At 37.4% G+C, this 20,152-nt stretch overlaps 1 protein-coding gene across 6 annotated transcripts in view; it reads right to left on the bottom strand.

Moving 5' to 3' along the window:
- The window catches only part of ARMC3 (armadillo repeat containing 3), a 97,825-nt gene that overhangs the window by 77,283 nt on the left and 390 nt on the right, over positions 1-20,152 (bottom strand). For 3 of the 6 annotated variants that reach the window (XM_044228021.1, XM_044228023.1, XM_044228022.1), the window contains exons 2-3: positions 11,746-11,794; positions 444-561 (exon numbers count right to left, since the gene is read on the bottom strand). In XM_044228021.1, the coding sequence (XP_044083956.1) occupies positions 444-561; positions 11,746-11,794 (167 nt within the window). Of the gene's footprint in view, positions 1-443; positions 562-11,745; positions 11,795-15,316; positions 15,360-20,152 lie in introns of those variants that run through there. The other 3 variants (XM_044228025.1, XM_044228028.1, XM_044228024.1) reach the window with 2 other exon arrangements.

Here is a 20,152-nt window from a genome sequence, read left to right as displayed (position 1 = left end):
AAATTATTTGGACTTCTTCTGCATGGGAGTTTTTTATTTTCTCTCTCATTTATTTACTTATTCAATTATTTATTTGTATCAGTACAGGCTCATAAATACTTATTTATACTTTGGGTTATAATTCAATACTACTTTATTTTGTTGCTCAAATTGTTCCAGCTTTGACCACTGGGAGCTCTTGCAGCTCCTGTGACTTACAATTTTTTAAACTACAATTAAACCTTCAACATGACTATTCTATGTAGTGACTAAATTACTCCTTAAGATTAAGATAGGCACTTAGGGAGATATATTACTTTCAGGTAATGCATTAAACGATATTCTGGTTGTTTGAAGGAATTCATCTGATAAGAAGTGAATTAAAAATAGGAAGAAAGGGCCCATTATGTAGTAAATATTTTAAGAAACTAATGAAATGGAAAAATAAACTGAAAAAAACAAACCTTTTAAAGCAAATCTATAAATGGCTTCACATGCTTTAGCCAAAATTTCTTCTTCTGGAGAATTAAGCATTAACACCACAGTTGCTGCTTTTTTGCTTTCAATTGTTAAGGGGTCAAACTGAAATGTAGAGAGAAAAAATGTCAGGTTCACATATGAGCTTTAAGAAACACATAAAAAAATGAACAGTGTCTAGAAACTTGAAGAGAACGTAATCATTCAAAAAGGATGTGGTCGCTGCCCACGAAGTGCACTGTAAAGTTTTCATTTAAAAAAATCACTGATAGATAGTGCCACTATTGGCTTTGGAATTCCTGGAGTAATGGCAGGAAGAGCAAAGCATTTTGGAATCTGACAGATCTAGTCTTTCAACTTAGCTATGTGGAATCAAGCAAGTTACTTATGATGCTAGAATTTCAGTTTTCCTTTTCTGTATAATGGGCATAATGATACATATTCTCCCTGAAGGATCAAGGAGAGGATTAGATATCAAATATGTAAAGCACTTAGCACATTGTCTGGCACATAATAGATGATCATTAAATAACATATACTAGCATAATTTTAAGTTGATACACAAGAATCCTTGAGTACCAGTATATATTACATGCCCTGACAGTTCTAATAATCAGTACTTGCTTCTAATCACTACTCTTTATGAGAAAGCAGAAATTACGTAGGCAGAATAACTAAAAAACAATAGAAAACCGCAATGTAAAATAGAAAACCAAAATGTAAAACCCATTTGGATAAAATCTGAAACAGGGAAAATGGTAATACAGTGTAAAGAAAAAGTATAGAGCTCTAGGAAGATCTCTATTGTTTTATGAGATCTTGAGAATTCATGGGTAGCCATGATGCACAATAACAAATTCATGGCTCCTATGGGTTTTCTTCAGTCAAGGTGAAAACACATTATCACACCATTTTTCTTCCATTTCCAGAGACTGGAGAAGGAGGGTGTTCTGTTTATGTTAAAGGGGAAAAAATAAATTTCAAAGTTTTAGCTGGCCTTTTGTGTTGGCCCTTCCTAAATGGACACCTTATTGTGTCTAGATATATAACAAAAATTGATGTTCAGTTTCAGGCTAAGAATGGAGGGACAGATTACTCTGAATAAGGAAGCATAATTGTCTAAGGTTGGGAGAGCAGAGAAGACAGCAGTAAGCAATGACTTAAAAGGGCACAGCTGGAATAAAAATGCCCCTTGTAGGGGAAATGGCTGTTGGATGTCAGGACAGCATCATCTAACATCCAAATTAAAGCTGTTGTTTGTGTATGTCTTACTCTAAGGATCTTACTCTTCTTTTTTTTTTTAAGATTTTTTTTATTTGACAAACAGAGACCACAAGTAGGCAGAGAGGCAGGCAGAAGGAGAGGAGGGAAGCAGTCTCCCCGCTGAGCAGAGAGCCCGACTCGGGGCTCGATCCCAGGACTTTGGGATCATGACCTGAGCCGAAGGCAGAGGCTTTAACCCACTGAGCCACCCAGGTGCCCCTAAGTGTCTTACTCTTACTTCACTTTGTTTTTTATCCTGCTTAGATTTAATAATCTATTATTTTAATAACACTCCTGCCAAACCCAAAATAAATCTTTGTGTCCTTCTGTCTTCTTATCAAATCAATTTTAGAATATCCAAACCATGAACAGACACTAAGAATTTCTCTCTTTGTATTTGCACTCAAGCATCTGAGCATTCTTAGAGAACATTAAACTATAGGGAAAAACAGTATTACTATAAATTCATGATCAACAAATTCACAACAGCCTCACATATCCACAAGAGCCTCTACACATATCCCTGTATTATATTAAAGGAAATGCTTCTTCTACTACCTAAGCCCAATGTCTAATGTGTGTTTTGGATTATTAACCTATTCATCTTTAATTCACTCATTCATTCAATAAACACTCATTCAACCCCTAATAAATGCATTTCACTGAGAAGAGCACACATTAAACAAGATAACCAATTCCCCCACTCTCATAGAACATACATATTCCCAGTTATGTCATACCATTAATCATCCTTTTTTTCTCTTGAGTAATCACCTTCCACCTAACAATTAAATTATTCCCGTTGCTTCGTTTGAGTCTACTTTACAGAGGGCCAACTTAGATTTGACAAAATCCACCCAAGTGTAAGTATGAGGAATTTTATTAAACTCATATGTATAACCAATGATATGTGGAACTTTCCATTACCTCAATGCTCCTGCCTCTCTCTCCAGTTGATTCCCTTTCCCATATCCACTCTAGGCAACCACTGATCTGCCTCCTTTTGCTATAGATTAATTTTAACTATTTAATATAAAATTATTACATAGGTACACTTTATGTATGGCTCCCTTCATTTGGCAGAATGCTTATGAGATTCATTCAGATTGTTCCATGTATCAGTGATTCATTCCTTTTTAACAGTGAGTGGTATCTCATTGTATGAATACAACACAATTTATTTATCCAGTCAGCTGATGGGCCTTTGGGTTGTTTCCATTTGAGACCATTATGAATAAAGCTGCAACGGGCATTTTCATATAAGTCTTCTTGTAGAAATGTGCTTTCATTTCTCTTGAATAAATACCTAGCAGTAGAATTTCTGGCTTATCTGGTACTGCATGTTTAGTTTTACAAAAAAAATTTAACAATAATAATAATAATAATTTTTTTCCAAAATTGTTTTACTGTTTTGTGTTCCCACCAGCAATGTATCTGTATCCAACAAGTATATCTCTTCACTTCTCTTCTTTAATTTGTCTCAGCAATGTTTTATAGTTTTTCAGCATATAAGCATTACATTTACTTTGTTAAATTTATCTCTAAATATTTCATTATTTTTGATGCTAAGGACAAATGGTATCATTTTTTCTTCATGTATTTTAAACAAGTGTTACTAGGTGAAAAACATTTAGGACCATTTTTCCAAATGAACCTTTTCATTATGATGATATATATCTCTTTTTCTCTGGTAATATTTGCCCTGCAATATAATTCATCTAGTATTAATATAGACACTCCAGCTCTCTTATGATTATTTCAGTTTATCTTTTTCCTTATTTTTACTTTTAACCTATCCGTATCTTTATACTGAAAGGAGATTTCTTATAGACAGCTTATATTTTGGATCTTGTTTTTTTATTCAGTTTGACAATCTCTCACTTGTAATTGGAGTATTAAATCATTTACATTTAATATAGTTATAGATATAATTGGGTTTTAACGGACCATCCTGTTAGTTGTTTTCTATTTCTCTTATTTGGTCCCTGGTTCCTTTTTTCCTATCTTCTTTTGGATAGTTGAATATTTTTAGTATCCAATTTTATCTTCTCTATTGGCTTAACAACTGAGTTTTCTTCTGACGAGATCACATATTTCTTTGCATATATAATAATTTTTATTGGCAGCTAAACATTGTGAAAATTATGTTGTTGAGTGTCTGGATTCTTTTGGGGGGGTTCTCTTAAAAGATGTTGAATTTTGTTCTGCTAGACAGTTGTTTTATTTATGGTTCAGCTTGATCTATTTAAGGTGTGTTTTAAAGCCTTATTACAGCAAGCCTGGGGAAGCTTTGCTCTAGGGCTGGATTAACCATTCTACTACTAAGGCATGACCTTGCTGGGGCCTCTATTTAATACCCCAGATGTTCAATAAGATCTCTCCAATCTTTTGGGTCAAAATCAGAATGTCTTCCAGACCGATATGAGTCTAAAAATTATGCAGCTTACATCTCCCTGATAGTTGTTCATGCCTGTTCTTTGTCATGAGCATGACTTTCACCCTGTGCTGCTTGACTTCAAAGAATCAAGGGGACCATTAACCAAATTTCTGGAGCTATTTTTCTATGTATTTCCCTCCTCTCTGGCACTCGGCCCTGCAAATTCCAGCCATCTTAGCCTCTCTAAACTCTGGCTTCTCAAAACTCTCTTATTTTAAAACAAAAATAATCTTTTCCTAGATGTTAATCACCTTCCAGATGCTATCCTATCACTCCTTCCCTTTTGGTCAAAAATTCTATGAACTATTGATTTTTCTCCATTTTTTCCTTCTCACACTTCCTGCTGAACTTCTCTAAACTGACTTTGATCCTCATTAGTTCACCAAAATAGTACTAAGACCATCATCAGTGATCACCATGCTACCTATCACTTGCCATTTTTATCTCACTTCTAGAGAATTAAAATAATAATACTTGAAACTGTAGAAGCTTAAGTCTGACTTTAATTACCAGGCCTCCATCTTTCTGGATAATGTTTTTTGCTTTTTATTCATGGTAGTTCAGATATTGAAAATCCTTGGTTTTTGTTGTTGCTTGAGGGAGTCGCTTTGTTTTGTTTTTTTTTCACAGCTATATTCCTCTGAACTTCTCTATAATAGCACTCAAGACATTGCATTGTTTCTTTGGTGTATGCGTCTTCTTCAATAAGTTGACCATCATTTGCTCAGTTGTTCAAGCCGGACCTTGAAACTTCCCCCAACTCCTCTTCTTCTCACACAACGCATGCAAACCATCAGCAAATTCTGTCAGCTCTACCCTCAACATGGATCCCAACTATGGCCACTTCTTGCCTGCACAATTACCATCTGGGGCTAGCTGCAGAGTTCATGGCTCCTCTGTTAACAGCCTCTGAATTGGTCTTCCAGTTTTCACTTTCCTTTCACAGTGGAGCTAGAATGCTCTTGTGCTTTTTGTTTTAAATATAAATGAGATGCTGCTAATCCTCTACTTGTAGCTCTCCACTGGATTCCCCTTTTTGCACATTAGGAAAAAAACCCAATCATCACCACCATCCCACCACCTTTGGCACCTAGCTTGTACTCCCTGCTTCATAATTTCCTGTCATACCAACTTTCTTGGCATTGCTCACACATACTAAGTAAGGCCTTAGTTATTATTCTCTGGCTGGGGTGCTCTCTCCAGATATTTGCATAGCATACTTCCTCATTCCATTTGTCTTTCTTAAGTGTGACCCCACTGGGAAAGCTTTCCCTGACATGTATTTTATTTAAAGTAGCCTGATCACTCTCCAACCCTATAGACTACTTTATTTTTCCTCATTGATCATTGCTATCTGAATTACATTATTGTTTGTTAAGTGACTGTTTCCACCAACTAAAATATTTACTATTCTGGTATTTCAATATTTTTAAAGCTGACTTTATAAGCATGTGAATAAATATGCCATATTAAAACAAGGCTATGTCATGACACAATGACTACAATTGTCAAAGGAGTACATGAAAATATATTTAAACTAAAACTATCATAAACATCTTTAATCCTTCTTTATTGGTTGAGAAAACACTTCAGTATTTTGCCATGTCTTCTGGTCATCCTTAAGAAAAAGGTGATATGGGTTACAAGAAGCTTAAAGGGAAGATCCAAACTGTGAGAGCCACAATCTAAAGGGCTATTAAAAGAGGGAAAATACCAATATTTGGCAGAGAGTGGAGAAACTTGGCATGATGTTTGTTTCTCCTACAGAGCCTACAGCATTATAGTAATTTTTTATTAAAATGGGTGCTGAGAATAAAATGATAGCTATAACAGAATGCCATACAACTAAATAAATAATACTGTGCTGTAATTACATATCCCATCTGCTTTCCTGTGAGGAGCTCACAGTCAGTCACCAGCAAGCTGGTTGTGAAATTATAATTTCACGCTCTGTACAAAATAAATGATGAACAAAAGTTATTTATAGAAAGAGTGTAATAAAGGGGAAGCATTTTGGCTAAACTTGAAATTTCAAGCTCACTTAATTAGAGAAGCCACAGACTCATAGAGATATTTTTATATCTCTGGTAAGGAAACAAGATTGTCTAGAACGGTGCTGCCCAGTAGAATTTCAATGATGGGAATGTTCTGATTCTGCATCGTCCAATAGAGAAGTCACAAGCCACGTGGGGCTTTTGGGCACTTGAAGTGTAATGTGATGGAGGAACTGAATTTTTCATTTAAGTTTTAGTTGTCAATTTTGATTGATTTTACTTTAATTATTGTAAATTTTAATTTAAATAACCACATGTGGCCAGTGACTACTGTATTAGCACAGGTATAAAAGAATACAAAATTATAAAGTTGAACTCAGTGAAAATATATAAATCATGACAGTTTAGTGACTTTTATGGTACCAATAAGGGCAAATAAATGGCTTTTTTGATGTCAACTGGAATGTGTTTACTACATCAGTGGTCTCAGGTCACAAGGAACCAATTACACAGGAAAAGAGAGACAGATAAACAGAAGCAAGCAGACTACCACTCTAGTATGAACTTTTAGTAAAGAACATCTAGACATCAGTTAAAATCTGCTAAAAAGTGTAAAAATGAAAATGAAAACAGCTAAAATGATCTCTGGTTTTCTCTATGACCCAAATTAAAGGTTTAGAGCTAGGTAAGCAAGCTGATAATTTTTTATACAGTTTTGTATATGTTTATTAATTAATAATAATTTTCATTAAACTATGACTTTTTAAAGATTTATTTTATTTATTTATTTGACAGACAGAGATCACAAGTAGGCAGAGAGGCAGGCAGAAGGAGAGGAGAGAAGCAGGCTCCCCACTGAGCAGAGAGCCCCATGCGGGGCTTGATTCCAGGACCCTGGGATCATGACCTGAGCCAAAGGCAGAGGCTTTAACCCACTGAACCACCCAGGCACCTCTAAACTATGACATTTTATTTATCTGTGATGAGAGCAAAAGACAGGAAAATAAAGTCCCATGAAGCTCCATTTCTGAAACAAGTCCATTTTGGCAGTAGGTGGCAGAACATTAAGGGTTGCATTCTGAGGTTGATGAAAGCTTCCTGGAGAAAAAGGACCCTGTAGCCATCCCACTCCTGCAAGGAAGTGGGTTTTGTTGCCCATGTGAGGGAGCAAGTTCTGTTATTGCCTGTTGCTCTGACTCAATACTCCTCCCCCATATGGTACTGAACTATGGAGAAAAGGTGCTGATGCATGAAAATAAACGTTCTTTAACTTGATACTTAGTGAGATTCCAGAACCATTGTCCCTAGTGAGTTTAGATGCTGTGGATTTATCCACTGAAACTTGATTTCCTCTGAAGTATTAAGCAAATGCTCATAGACTTGAAGACCTGACCGTGAATCATAATGGCCACACCCAGGCCACCGGGAACTTCAGTGGCCAGCGGGTCTTCCACAGCTGATCTCCCTGCCTCCTTAGACAATTCATAAAAACTCTAAAGTTTTACAGAGTAATGAAGAGTACCCTCAACTACATGATTCAAAATAACCACTTTTACTAAATTCTTATCTAGTGCCAAGCACCGTTCTAAGCATCTTCTATTTATCTACGTTGTCTCGTTGCTGTGAGTAGATATGAGGTGGCTATCATTACCTCCTCACTGGAGTGGACAGAGGTTGGAAACTTTGCCCCAGATCAAATGATGGATGATGGAGTGAGGATTCAGGTTCTGGCAGTATAACTCTGCAGCCTATGTTCTCAGTCACTGAATATCTTGCCTTATATTAAATATTGTCTACTAAGGTCCTTTGTTAGTAACTCTCTTATGCAATCACTCTACAGGAAGTTTGCCTTTTATTTAAAGCATCACAAACAACCTTTCAGCTAGACATGGAAATGATGTGGGAAGGCAGAATCTTACACTGCTCACTTAAGCTGTATCTTCCCCACATCCAAGCATCTTCTTAGGTAGTGGTCAATTTTATGAAAAAGAATGGAGGTCAATAAACCATACAGGCATATATTAGATGTATGCTTTGACAATGAGAAAATAAGAAAAGCAAAGGGAGCTTTTTGTTTTAACCATATAACTGAACATTCTTCTTTCTGTCCCCATAACCCATTTTAAATAGTAGATGAAAGTCTAATAAAAATACAAATCTTTGGAAATAATGTTTTTAGGAACTCTATAAGGAAGTTGTTATTTGTTGACACAGGAAAGTTTATTTTCTTAAGCAGTTATATATTTATCTTTTAAATTTGGTATTCCTTTAAAATTTGTACAAGAAAAATTTGTAGACTTTGAAGAGCTATACCTCAGAAAAAATTCCAAGTTCAGATAGCTTAAACTGTGGCATACTGTTTTGAAGTATTTGAATTTTCAAGATAGAAAGTGATTACATACTTTCACACTAATCTATCAGCTTTATTAACATAAAGTCAGAGTAGGGAAAGGATGGAAGGACCTTGAGGAAATGCAATAGTCAAGGACCATTGGTAACTGTAACGTGCCCTTTTTTGGGGGGGGGTGTCTCACTCTATTTTTTTTTTAAGTATAATTAACATAGGATGTTATATTCGTTTCATGTGTACAATATGATTCAAAAATTCTGTACATTTCTCAGTTCACATCAAGATAAGTGTATTCTTAAATCCCCTTTATCTCATTCATCCCCCACCTTCCTTCCCTCTGGCAACCAACAGTTTGTTCTCTGAATTTAAAGTCTGTTTTTTCTGTTTGTCTCTTGTTTTGTTTGTTCATTTGGTTTTTTCTTAAACTCCATGTATGACTGAAATCATTAGGTATTTGTCTGTCTTTGATTTCCTCCTTCACTTAGCATTATACCCGCTAGGTCCTTCCACGTTGTTGCATTCTTTTTATAGCTGAGTAATATTCCATTGTATGTATATATGTGTGTGTATATATATATGTGTGTGTGTGTGTGTGTGTGTGTATAAATCTCATATATTCTCTATCCGCTCATCTATGAAGGGATACTTGATGCAATCCCTATAAAAAATACTAACAATATTTTTCACAGAACTAGAACAAATAATGCTAAAATGTGTACAGAACCACAAAATATCCCAAATAGCCAAAGTAATCTTGAGAAAGAACAACAAAGCTGGAGTTATAACAATACCAGATTTCAAGATGTGCTACAAAAGCTATAGTCATCAAAACAGCATGGTATTGGCACAAAAATAAGACACATAGGTCAATGGAACAGAATAAGAGTCCAGAAATAAACCCATGCTTATATGGTCAATTAATCTTCATCATAGGAGGCAAGAGTATACAATGGGGAAAAGGCAGTCTCTTCAACAAATGGTGTAGGGAAAAGAATGAAACCGGACGACTTATACCACACACACAAATAAACTCAAGTGGATTAAAGACTTAAATATGAGACCTGAAACCATAAACTCCCAAAGAAAACACAGGCAGTAATTTCTTTGACATTGGCCATTGCACACGCTTTGGCTGTCCCTAAGGCTGTTGTGAACCTCATAAGGAAACAAGAGCTAAATTTCTGGTAATGCTAGGATTAAAACTGTTTCTCAGGCCCTTGACTGTGCCCTGCAAGGACTGCAATACAGAGGAAAGACACTGCAAAATTATAGAAAGTGTATTAGACAAATATTTCTGTTGTTTAATAGTCTCTTAATTCCAATTTTAATCAAACAGTGTTCGTCAGCAAGTACTGTGTTCATTAGTCCACTTTCCGGTAATAAGATGTCAATAACGCTATTTTGTGGGGCACCTGACTGGCTCAGTGAGTGGAGCATGCAACTCTTGATCTTGGGATTGAGCACTTGAGCCCCACACTGGGTATAAAGATCACTTAAAAGTAAAATCTTGGGGCACCTGGGTGGTGACTTAGGCACCTGACTGTTGACTTAGGCTCAGGTCATGATCTCAGGTCCTGGTGTAGAGCCCAGCACTTGGCAGGGAGTCTGCGTATGCCTCTTTCCCTCCCCCCTCAGCCCCTCCCCCTGAGTGTTCTCTCTGTCTCTCCCCCTCAGTTAGATAGATAAATAAAATCTTTTAAAAAAATAAAATAAAATCTTTTAAAAATGCTATTTTGCAATAAAAAGTGGTAATGTAAAAACAAGAGAATTTGGAATGTTTTAGGAGTATGTCCAAAGGGAGAACAACTAGAAGGATGAAAATGTATCATGGACCACAATGACCGTCTATCTCTGCAAAGCTTTCCTAGACCTGGGCAGACAGATGCTTCTGCTGTCTTTGTTCCCAACTATACTGAAGGATCACCCACAAGGAGTTACATAGGGTGTGTGTGTGTGTGTGTGTGTGCCCGTGTCAGAGTCTAAAGGAGTCCCATAATAATAGGTCTTATTTACTAGTGTTAACTATGTGCCAGGTACTGAAAATTTGATGTGCTTTATTTCATTTTAATTCCTACAACAACCAAAATGAATTGGACATTATAATTCGCACTGAAGAAATTTTTTTTTGAAAAGCTGAAATAACTCAGCCACAATTGGCAACTGTGACAAGTAACACAGCTCATGAGAGGCAGAGCTGGGAAGTAGCTCACATTTGTAACCACAAAACTCCAGTGTTGTTGGGAAGATCTTGCGCTAAGCTCAGCTTCCCTCAACTATAAAATCCTGTGAGTCTACTGACTGACTATAAGCAGTTTTTTATGTACATTTTATTTGAAGAAAATGATACCAAATGTCTGTTTCAAAAGAAGTTTCCACACTGAAAACTGTCCAAGTTCATTTTCTATTTTTAACACAATCTTTCAGTAATTGATAAACCTTAAAGAAATAAGATAAAACCATGCTTTTAAAAGAGACAGGGGGCACCTGGGTGGCTCAGTGGGTTAAAGCCTCTGCCTTCGGCTCAGGTCATGATCCCAGGGTCCTGCGGTTGAGCCCCGCATTGGGATCCAGCCCCGCATTGGGCTCTCTGCTCGGTGGGAAGCCTGCTTCCTTTCCTCTCTCTCTGTCTGCCTCTCTGCCTACTTGTATCTCTGTCTGTCAAATAAATAAATAAAAATCTTTTTAAAAAAATTTTTAAAAAATTTAAAAATAGAGACAGGGTTTCGTATTGTAGGAAATGCATTACTCAAATATTGGGAATAGAAAAAGAGGATGAACCCACACTTTCGTCTCCATAGAACTGGAAAATACAAGACTTCTGATGTCCAAACGGTGGTCTTCAGACAACCTTCTACCCCCATCTAATAGCTATAGCATAAACTCTAGTTATCTTTGAAAATGCACTTGGATGATTAACATTAATGAGAGACAGGCAAATATAAATTTAAAATATTTAAAAGAACAAACCAAAACTATTTGCTCATTAACTAGGCTTATAAACATGCCATCCACATACTGGAAAAGCTAATAATTACTCTCTAATTGTGCTAATTATGTAATGACAACATTGTAAATGTTTGTTTATATAATGTTAGATTTCTCTAACTAATCTTATCATTAGTCAGACTTTGGACTTCTGCCACTGTGTACTCATGTATATACTGGTATGTGCCAAACTGTTTGAACAATTTATTTTTAAAACTGGTTGTTAATGTGCTACTATAATATTCAAATCAGAAACTTACCACATCCTTAGGAGGTGGTTCTGCTTCCTTCTTTATCTTTTTACCCATTCTGGAAAAAGATGCAATAAATAGTTAAATAGGAGCGCCTGGGTGGGTCAATTGATTAAGCATCTGACTCTTGATCTCAGCTCAGGTCTTGATCTCAGGGTTGTGAGTTCAGGCCCCATCTTGGGCTCTAGGCTGGGAGTGGAGCCTGCTTTTTAAAAAAAAGTGTCATTTGTACATTGTTTATACAATGTACAAATCCATGTCACCTATGCCCTTAGAAAGAGATTTATTTCCTCATTTTAACTGTACATAAAAAGAGACTATGCTACTAATATTAGTATTTCTACTAATATATGTAGAAATTATTGTACATGTACAAATATGTTACCTACATTCTTATTTCAAATTCTCAGTGTTTTTGGAATTTTTTGAGCATTAGTTCTGGCTTCCAGGTCGTAAGGAAGACAATACATTAGAGACATAACTTTTACTTACATAACCGGGAATAGTTTACCATGCTTACAGCTCACTTAGAGGGCTTGGGAGACTAAATCCAAGTTACTTTTGAGATCTGCAAGAATGTTTCGCCACAAAAGGATGGATTTTGGTCTGCTTTCTCACACTGATCTATCCCGAGAGTATCTGGTGCACACTAGGCATTCAATATTTATAAAAATCATTAACCGTTTTTCCTGGGAGTATGATTTTATATATGATACCCAAGACATACCAATACTAAACTAACATTGGTGTCATTTTCCCAAATAACCAGAAGTTTTCTCTAATATAACCCATAGCTCAATTAAAAAAGTAACTGAGAATGTGAAGAGTTGTATATTGGGGAAATTGGGGCTACTGCTTGCGAGACCCTTTTTACCTCACATGTCCTTGACTGTGCAGGAAAAACGTCAAGAGCGTAGCTACTCACAGTTGATACACCACAGAGGAGTAACTCCACTTGGGTACAGAGGACTTTCCCGATGTTGATGACTGCCAGAATAACCCCAGAAATCTTTTGAATTTTCTCCCATGAGAGTTTGTGGGGTTATGCTTGGCGTTTGTGCAATCTCAGATGGTATAAACTAATCTTGAAAAAATTACTATAGTTTCCAGAGAAATTCTGGGAAGTGAAAAATCCTTGGAGAGAATCTACAATGTCAGAGTTAGTCCAGATAGTCTGTCAAGATACAACTGCAACTCCTAGCATTAGGGACACTGACCCTAATTTATCACATATTTTTAAAAAGCCACATGTTCCTAGAAAAACTCCTAGGGACTTCTGACATCCCTAAGCTCAGGTCACATAAATTTCAAGATCTTTGAGGGTCTGGGCAAGTTTATGCTGTGATGCACTACCTCACATTACATCCAATACATTGAACATTAAAATGTACCCACATTCTCCATTAAATATAATTTTTGTCTTATAAAGTTTTGAAATTAAGCATTTGAAATTATTCAGCAGTTTGTGCACTTGGAAATTCTTACAAAATGAGAAAACTGTTTTCAAATGTAACAATATTAATCAAAAAATTTAACATTAATTTTTCAATTTTCTTTTCAGATTTTAGAGGCAATATTTTTTTTCAAAATTCAAACATCATCTCATAGATGCTTAACAAGCACAAAGACCCTAGGCTTTTGTCTATAATATTCCAAGCAGATGCACAGAAACTATTCTGGACAAATGAAAATCTATCCTACGACTGACCTCTAGGAAAAAGAGACTTCATAGCTCTTTGCGACCAATTCCAAGATACAGCAGCCTTTGATTTATATAAGAACTGCTTCTGAATAATGTTTGAGAACTGAATTACACCTGTAATTCAGAATTACTGTAGGTCATCTGATTTTCACTCAGGAACTGATTTTTCCCATTTTAAGATAGTGGCTTTGAATAATTGCATATTGAAGAGTGCAGAGGTTGGAATAGCCTTAACACAGGATTATAGCAATGGAGCTGTTCCTACACAATACCATGAAGTAGGAAGCATTTAGTTTGTGTTTTTATTGCCATCTTGAGCATAACAGTTAATGCAGGAGGAAGTATACAACTGACATAGAGCCAGAGGCAATAAACCTCAAAAATAATCCTAAGGTGTTTTTTTTTAACTTTGTAAATTCAACATTTTACTTAAAATCAACATGCTACAACAAAATTACCTTATATTATTTTATTCTTTAAAAATTTGTTTTCCTTTAAGGCTTCAGAGATGTCAAATTAAGAAAATAAATCTTTTCTACTGAAGCAAACCTGCTTTCATTGACTATTTTACCACCTGCCCATTGATGACTTTTATTGTGCTAAAATAAACATACTATAAAATTTGCGATTTTAATCATGTTTAAGTGTATAGCTCTGTGTCTACTGTCTACTTTAAAAGGTAATACATTTCATTACAGAAAATTTGGAAAACAAGGAAGGGCACTTAGATTTAAAAAAAAAATCACTCAGGAAAAAACTCAGGGAGATCAGCACTATTTCAATATAGTTCCTTTTTCGTGTTTTCTACAGTGATTTTACCAGTCTACCTGGATTTCTAGCCCATATTCTCAACTTCCTAATGTAGTAGGAAAATGGAACCATTTTCCTCCTATATTAAACTGATGGACAAGTTCAAGAGAGTTCATTCTCCATTTATTGCTCCAATCATCTCCAATGAATCAGCGTATCATGTCATTTAAAATAATACTGTAGGGGCGCCTGGGTGGCTCAGTGGGTTAAAGCCTCTGCCTTTGGCTCAGGTCATGATCTCAGGGTCCTGGGATAGAGCCCTGCATGGGGCTCTCTGCTCAGCAGGGAGCCTGCTTCCTCCTCTCTCTCTGCCTGCCTCTCTGCCTACTTGTGATCTCTGTCAAATAAATAAATAAAATCTTTTTAAAAAATAAAATAATACTGTAAAGTCCACTATTTATCTGGACAGTCCCCTATTGCTGAGCATTTGTTTCCAATTTCCTGAAATTATGGGTTAGTCTGCAATGAACATCCTTAAACCTAAAATGTTCATCCACATTCTGTACCTGCTTCTCTAAGGTAAAGGAAAATAACTGAATGAAAAGGCATGAACTTCACGGCATTGGGTACGAAAACAAATCTGCTTTAAATGTGCATCTTCCCGATTATTAGAGAGGAGCCACATTTTCCCCCCCGCAAATGTACCAATCATTTGTACTTCTTGGTGAACTTTCAGACTACACGACTTTAAATTTTAGTCTACGGGGAGATCTTTTTTGAGAAAACTTACGGGGAGGAGGAAGGCTAGAACAAGTGGGGACTCGCTTCTTGATTTGCTGAGAGTCAAGTAGCGGAATCTTAGACCCTCAGATGCCCTCTCCGGGCCTCAGTTTTGTCACCTTAAATGGCAGGCAGCGGGATGCTTAGGAAGCCCACCCAACCCCCGTCTAATACTGCGGGCATAGAGCAGGGACCGACAACCCCCACAAGGTGTTCGTTCGTTCCCTCAGGTGGCCCAGATGTCCCCACCCGCGGGGCACCTTCTCCTTGCCCAAGTTCTGCTGGGGCCTTGGCCCTGGGCTTCTCCAAACCGGGGGAGTAGCTGCTCAGCCGCACTCCTACGTTTACCTGCCAGGAGATCCCTCAGAGCCGCGGCTCCTCGGACCTGGAGAACTGCACCCGCCGCGGCTGGCGCGCGCCTCCTAGGCCACTGTTGTTCTTGGTTGCTAGGCGACACCGGGCCGCGGCTGCGCGCGCAGCGGAGCGCGCGCCTCCGCCCAGGAAGCTCGCGCTCGGCCGCCAGAGGAACTCATTGTCCCGCCTTAAGAAAGCGGTCCGTAGGGAAGGAGCTCGGGCGTCCTCCGCTCCCAGAGTCCACTGCTTTGAGGCAGGATAGACGGGAGAATCCTCCCCTTCCTAGTAGTTGCAGGCGAGCGCAGGTGCAAACTGTAAATCAGCAGGCGTGCGGCCTCAGCTTCTCGCCTGCGGACTGGTTCTGGATTCACGAACTCGGAGATGCTACCGCTTTCTCCCCAGGACAGGGCTGGCCAGAATCCTGGGATGACTTAACAAATCTCCACTTTCTGTCCGGACTCCACGATGCCGCAGACCTGCAGGGCCCACACCCTGTGTGCACTAGGATGTCTACTCTGCCCTCCCAGAACTTATCTTGGCCCTTCAAAATCTCCCTTTCCGCCTTTCTTTCCTCTTTATGCCATTCTTCCCAATGGCCTAGACCTCCGTTTCCCTTCTTCGTCTTCCGCCCTCTCCTCCAATCAGCAGTTAAGGCAATTGGCCCTCTTCATTTGGCCTTGTATTCATTCAAAAATATTTATTAAGCATCTACTATTTGCCAGGTCATGTGCAACTTGTGTAATTCTTGGAACATTCTTTCATTTCTATTTAGTTAAGCCCAGCTCAAATGCTGTCTTCATAAAATACTCTTTGATTGGATCTTAGCAACAAAAACAAACAAACAAGCAAACAAAAATATCTCCCTCTCTTGAATTCTTATCACACTTTTAAAACTCCATCCCTTGCCTGCCTCTGCTGGTCCCCCAGCCCTAGGAGAGTTAGATGTTTCTTATAGTTGCTTCTTTCATATCGCTTTATGTCCTTATATCACCTTTTAAATTACCTGATAAACAGCTTTATTCATATGTAAGAATTTTTATATTAAATTTTCTATCAAATAACTTGTGATTTCTATCTTCTGATTGGGATTGGGCGTTAAATAAATAACACTCCTGGATCTTCAGCCTTTTCCCCTTCGATATGGGAATACTGTGAAGTCTCTCCTTTGCCTCATACAAAAAGCAGAAACAAACAAAAAAAAACTCCTTTCAACCTGTATTGCCTTCATTCCGTTTTTCTCTTTCTCTTCTTGACTATGAGTTTCCAAAACAGTAGCCTACATTTGATATTTCCACATGTACTAACTTCCATTCACTCTTTAAACCACAGTGATCTGGTTTGATCCCACTGCTAAAACTACTCCTATCCATTGGCTGTTTCTTAGTTTTCATTCTCCCTGACATCACTGCTGCGTATAACTCTCTTGATAATACCCCATTCTTGAAACACCTTCCTTGGTTTCCTTGATACTACTTGTTCTTGATCCTCCTACTTTTATGACCACCATTTAAGGTCTTTTCTATATAGACTTAAGTGTTGATATTTCCCAGGGTCCTGTCCCTGGTTCCCTTCCCATACTATATGCTTTTTGAGGGTCATCTTTATTTTTGTGACTTCAACTGCCATATATATAGCTCCCCAGCAGACTTCAATACTGAGCTCTAGGTTCACATATCCTTCCTCTTACTGGAAAGCTCTAACTGGATGTCCACAGGCATCTCAAATATCAACACTACCCACCTGAACTCATCATTTCCCTTTAGGAATATGTTTTTTCTATATATCAAGAGGTACCACTACCCATCTAGATACCCAAGCATGAATTGTGAATGTCATTTCGGAACCATTTTCCTTCATATTCAGTTACGTGAATTCCCCTAAAACCTTGTTGAATTTATTCTCACCTTTTCATTCCCATAGCTAAAGCACTGAATGTCACCATCCTTTACCTGATTTCATCTAACAAGACTTCTGACAGGTCTATCTCCCTCTAGCTTCATCCTAGCTTCAATCCACTTTCTCCAAGATGACCAAAGTAATCTTTGTAATTTGTTTCCCTCTTTGCTGGCTCCCAACCACTCCACCACATGCAGGATGAGATACAACAAGATTCTTAAATTAGCATTCCAGAGCTTATTCTGGCTGACTCCTTCACACTGCAATAACTTCTCTAATCACTCAAGAAAGAAAGAAAAGGAAAGAAGTGGCAAACTGTGGGCATAATTCTCCAAGTACACTATGACATTTTATGCCCTTCACTCTCCTAATTAGGATGAAAACCATCTATTTGTCTTTCAAATTTTATCTTAGTCATGATTTCCTCCGCAAAGGCTTCATTGGCATCTCCAAACATGGTGAAACATTTCTCATTTTTTTGCCATCACTGCGCCTTACACTTGCTCTATTTCTGCTCTTTTCACAAGATACTGTAATTTATTTATGTGTGTGCCTCCCCACCTTAGGCTCTTTCTAAATGTTCGTAAATAACTAACATTTGTTGAATGCCCATATGAGCCAAGCAGTGATGAAGCATTTAATTGCATCATTAAATCTCCACCATAAGCCTTTCAGGTGGAAATGAAATAATTAGTGTAAGGTCACTCTATTCATAAATGGCAGAGCCAGAACTTGAACTGAAGTCAATTTGAATTTTATAGCCTTGTTCAGAACCAATGCATCATACTAGCCCATCCTGAAAATACACTTAACAATGTTAAGTTGTAGAGACAAATTGTAGAGTTTTCATAAAGCAATTTAAGCTACTCTCTTAATTATTTTCCCCAGGCTCTTAGTCTTTACTGTGCATGTCTATATTTTGGGGTCCTTTTTATTTTAACTGGATGATTTTTGATAAATGTTTAAAGTTGTGTAACCATTACTACAATGAAGCTGTAGAGCATTTCCATTATCCCAAATTTTTTTCATGCCCCTTTGAAGTCAGACTTTTCCCTCCAGCCTTCTTCTCCAGGAAAAACTGATCTGTTTTCTCTCCCTATAATTTTGGACTTTTAGAATATCTTATAAATTGCACCATGCAATATGCCGCCTCTTGTATCTGGCTTCTTAATTTAGCATAATATTTTTGAGATTTGTTCATAGTATGCATGTATCAATAGCTTGTCTCTTTCTGTTGCTGAGTAGTATTGCACTACATGGATATACAACATCCGATCACTGGTTGATGGACATTTGGGTTCTTTCCAATTTCGGACTGTTATAAATAAATCTGCTCTAAACATTTATACACAGGTTTTTGTGTAAACATATGTTTCCCCTTCCTTGGGAAAATACCCAAAAATGGAATTTCTGGGTCTTATGCCATGTGTATGCTTGATGTTATGAGAACTTGCCAAACTGTTTTTCCAGAGGATCTATACTATATTTGCATACCCACTACCAATGAGTGATTGATCCAGTTGCTTCCTATGCTCTACAACACTTGATATTATCAGGCCTTCAAATTTTAGCCATTCTATTGGGTGTGCAGTAGTGTCTCCTCTGGTTTTGATTTGCTTTTTCTTCATGACTAGTGATCAGCTCTTTCTACGTTTTGTTAACCATGTCTATATCTTCTTTTGTGAAGTATCTACTTAAAATATTTGTCCTACTTTTAAATGATCTGTTTGTCTTATTACTATTGCCTCATAATAATTCTCTATATATTCTGGATACAAGTCAATTGTCGTATATAACTTGGAAATATTTTCTGCCCAGGTTCATCATAGTGGAAAATTAAATGTAGAGAGCATAATTTAAACACATGGGTTGCTCATTGCAACTGGGTTGGTCACTGTTTCTAGGTCTTCTCAGAAGCCTGGTGAGGCTACAAATTCAGCACACATTATAAATCAGAAACTTATAGATCCAGACTGTGATTACAAGAGACAAGGTATTGCGTGGCAGTCACTGGAACTCTCTGGTTCTCTAGCAATCACTTAAACTTAAAACTCTAAACCTGTCATTTTCTGTCTCAGAACTACTAAATATAATTAGAAGTAATCTGCCCAGTCTGCATCCCTTATGGTGCTTTTGTTCACTACACTCTGCTACAGCATAGCCACTTTGGTCCTGTCAAAACTCTCTCCAAAAGGTACTTCTTTCTAGGAGACCACAGGTGATTCCCATCAGAAATCCTCTCAAAGTAAACAGATCTCTTCACTGTTTTCAAACTCACTCATGTTCAACAACCACTTCCAGATTTACATCTTTGGGTTTCTAAGGTCAGCAGCAGCTTCTGGTACCAATTACTGTATCATCTGAAGTTCCACTGTGGACAACAAAATCTATTCTAGTTGACAGGGAATTCGAGATTTATAGCATTGTTGCGAGGGCTGGAGGAACAGGTGCTAGACTTTTGGAGATGATTTTCAAAAACAGTACTGCAAAGCATTATCCACAATAGCCAAGATATGTCAACACTAAATGTCCATTGACAGATGAATGGATAAAGAAAATGTGTATCTATATACAATGGAATACTATTCAGCCATAAAGAAGGAAATTCTGCCATTTGTGACAACATGGATGGACCTTGAGAGCATTATGCTGAGATAGGTCTGACAGAGAAAGACAAATATTGTATGATCGCACTTAAGTTTGGAATCTAAAAACATTGAACTCATAGAAACAGAGTAGAATCGTCATTGTCAGGAATCCAGAGGTCCAGAAAAATGGAGAGACATTTGTTATTAGGTGAATAAACTCCAGAGATCTAAGTTAGAGCATGGTGACTGTAGCTAACAATAACTGTATTATATACTTGAAAATTGTTATGCAGGTAAAGCTTTAATATTCTCACCACTACCGCAACCACAATAAAACAGTAATTAT

This window comes from Neovison vison, chromosome 12, assembly GCF_020171115.1.
Source record: "Neovison vison isolate M4711 chromosome 12, ASM_NN_V1, whole genome shotgun sequence".
Lineage (NCBI taxonomy): Eukaryota > Metazoa > Chordata > Mammalia > Carnivora > Mustelidae > Neogale > Neogale vison.
The sequence above is the reverse complement of the archived record's forward strand: the minus strand, read 5'-3'. Positions and strand labels throughout refer to the sequence as shown.